General features: G+C 36.6%; 1 protein-coding gene across 2 annotated transcripts in view; it reads right to left on the bottom strand.

The window, feature by feature from the left end:
* Nucleotides 1–2,502, bottom strand: part of LOC110463342 (L-fucose kinase-like) — a 55,371-nt gene that overhangs the window by 37,746 nt on the left and 15,123 nt on the right. For both annotated transcript variants that reach the window (XM_021517852.1, XM_021517853.1), the window contains exons 5-6: nucleotides 2,093–2,218; nucleotides 1,846–1,918 (exon numbers count right to left, since the gene is read on the bottom strand). In XM_021517852.1, the coding sequence (XP_021373527.1) occupies nucleotides 1,846–1,918; nucleotides 2,093–2,218 (199 nt within the window). The remainder of the gene's footprint in view (nucleotides 1–1,845; nucleotides 1,919–2,092; nucleotides 2,219–2,502) is intronic.

The raw sequence follows: 2,502 nt of genomic DNA, 5'->3' as shown, positions 1-2,502 counted from the left end.
AAGACAGGTAACATTTTAGTGAAACTAGAAGACAGGGTAACATTTGAGTAACACCAGAAGACAGGTAACATTTGAGTAACACCAGAAGACAGGTAACATTTTAGTGAAACTAGAAGGCAGGGTAACATTTGAGTAACACCAGAAGACAGGTAACATTTTAGTGAAACTAGAAGACAGGTAACATTTTAGTAACACCAGAAGACAGGTAACATTTAAGTGACACCAGAAGACAGGTGCTGTATAACCCGACCATTGTATAAGGTAACATTTTAGTGACACTAGAAGACAGGTAACATTTTAGGGACACTAGAAGACAGGTTAACTTTTAGTGACACTAGAAGATAGGTAACATTTTAGTGTTACCAGAGGACAGGGTAACATTTTAGTGACACTAGAAAACAGGGTAACATTTGAGTGACACCAGAAGACGGGTAACATTTTAGTGAAACAAGAAGACAGGTAACATTTTAGTGACACTAGAAGACAATGTAACATTTTAGTGACGCTAGAAGACAATGTAACATTTTAGTGAAACTAGGAGACAGGTAACATTTTAGTGACACTAGAAGACAGGTAACATTTTAGTGACACTAGAAGACAATGTAACATTTTACTGACACTAGAAGATAGGTAACATTTTAGTGAAATCAGAAGACAGGGTAACATTTTAGTGTTACCAGAAGACCGGGTAACATTTTAGTGACACCAGAAGACAGGGTAACATTTTAGTGACACTAGAAGACAAGGTAACATTTTAGTGTTACCAGAAAACGGGGTAAAATTTTAGTGAAACCAGAAGACAGGGTAAAATTTTAGTGTTACCAGAGGACAGGGTAACATTTTAGTGACACTAGAAGACAGGGTAACATTTGAGTGACACCAGAAGACAGGGTAACATTTTAGTGAAACTAGAAGAGAGGGTAACATTTGAGTAACACCAGAAGACAGGTAACATTTTAGTAACACCAGAAGACAGGTAACATTTAAGCGACACCAGAAGACAGGTAACATTTTAGTGACACTAGAAGACAGGTAACATTTGAGTGACACTAGAAGACAGGTAACATTTTAGTGAGACCAGAAGACAGGGTAACATTTTAGTGTTACCAGAGGACAGGGTAACATTTTAGTGACACTAGAAGACAGGGTAACATTTGAGTGACACCAGAAGACAGGGTAACATTTTAGTGACAATGAATCAACAGTTTCATCTATTAGAAATTATTCCAGATCAACAGCTTAACTGTTGGTGACTTTTTTAAAGATAAACAAGAGGCCCAATGGGCCTGCATCGCTAACCTGGTATTGATCTCACAATCGTCCACGTAAATTTCCTAAAATGCTACTGGCCAATTATCATCATCCTGGTTCTTTTGGATATTTAAAAAAGATGTTTAAAGTTATTTTAAGACAATTGACCTTGAATATGAGTGAACATCATTTATTTGAACAAACTTGGTAGCCCTTCATCCAAGTTTGCTTCTGGCCAAACCCTGGACATTTGGTTATTCAGAAGAAGTTGTTGAAAGATTTCAACATATTTGACCTCTATGACCTTGAATATAGGTGGAGGTCAATTATTTGAACAACCTTGGTAGCCCTTCATCCCAGTTTGCTTCTGGCCAAATATCATCACCCTATAACTTTTGGTTATTAAGAAGGAGTTGTTTAAAGTAAAATCTTGACACCGGACCCCGCACCATGGCACAAGCTCACTTGGCCCTTTTGGCCAGGTGAACTAAAAAGAATAAGAAAATTAAATGTTTTGTTTTTTTGTTAGCATACTAATAATGAGTATTGTTTACTGTTACAGAACTAGGTTTCAAAGAAAATCAGTTTTCATACCTGCGTTTTCTGGAATGGAGAGTATCATATCTGTACTGCTGACCCAGATTCCGGGGGGAGACTTGACAGCCAGCTGTAACAAATGATATGTGTAGCTAAGAAAACATGCCTTAAACAGCAGTTAGACCAACAATGTTAATAGTATGATTAAAGCAGCAACATGACAGTTCACATTTAGGAAAATACTCTAAACACTTTACAGAGACAACCAAAAACAACTTGTTGACATAGAAAAGAAATGACATACCTTTTCTGTGAGGTTTTTCAGCAGCAAGTCCAAATTAGTAGTCATGCCGTCATATTCCGGGGAAGTAAGTGAGGCAGGTAGAGTAATGAACGCTCTTCCACATGGCTCATAAGGATAATTACGGCCCTGTAACATCACATCCACACACATTATAACCTCTCATCACAACATGTCATCTACCCAATGTATAATCTATCATCTACACAATGTAAAATCTGTCATCTACCCACTCTATAATCTATCATCTACACAATGTATAATCTATCATCTACACAATGTATAATCTATCATCTACTCACTCTATATTCTATCATCTACACAATGTATAATCTATCATCTACACAATGTATAATCTATCATCTACACAATGTATAATCTATCATCTACACAATGTATAATCTATCATCTAC

The sequence above is a fragment of the Mizuhopecten yessoensis genome, unplaced genomic scaffold (genome assembly GCF_002113885.1).
Source record: "Mizuhopecten yessoensis strain PY_sf001 unplaced genomic scaffold, ASM211388v2 scaffold10889, whole genome shotgun sequence".
NCBI lineage: Eukaryota > Metazoa > Mollusca > Bivalvia > Pectinida > Pectinidae > Mizuhopecten > Mizuhopecten yessoensis.
This window is presented reverse-complemented; position numbering and strand designations above follow the sequence as displayed.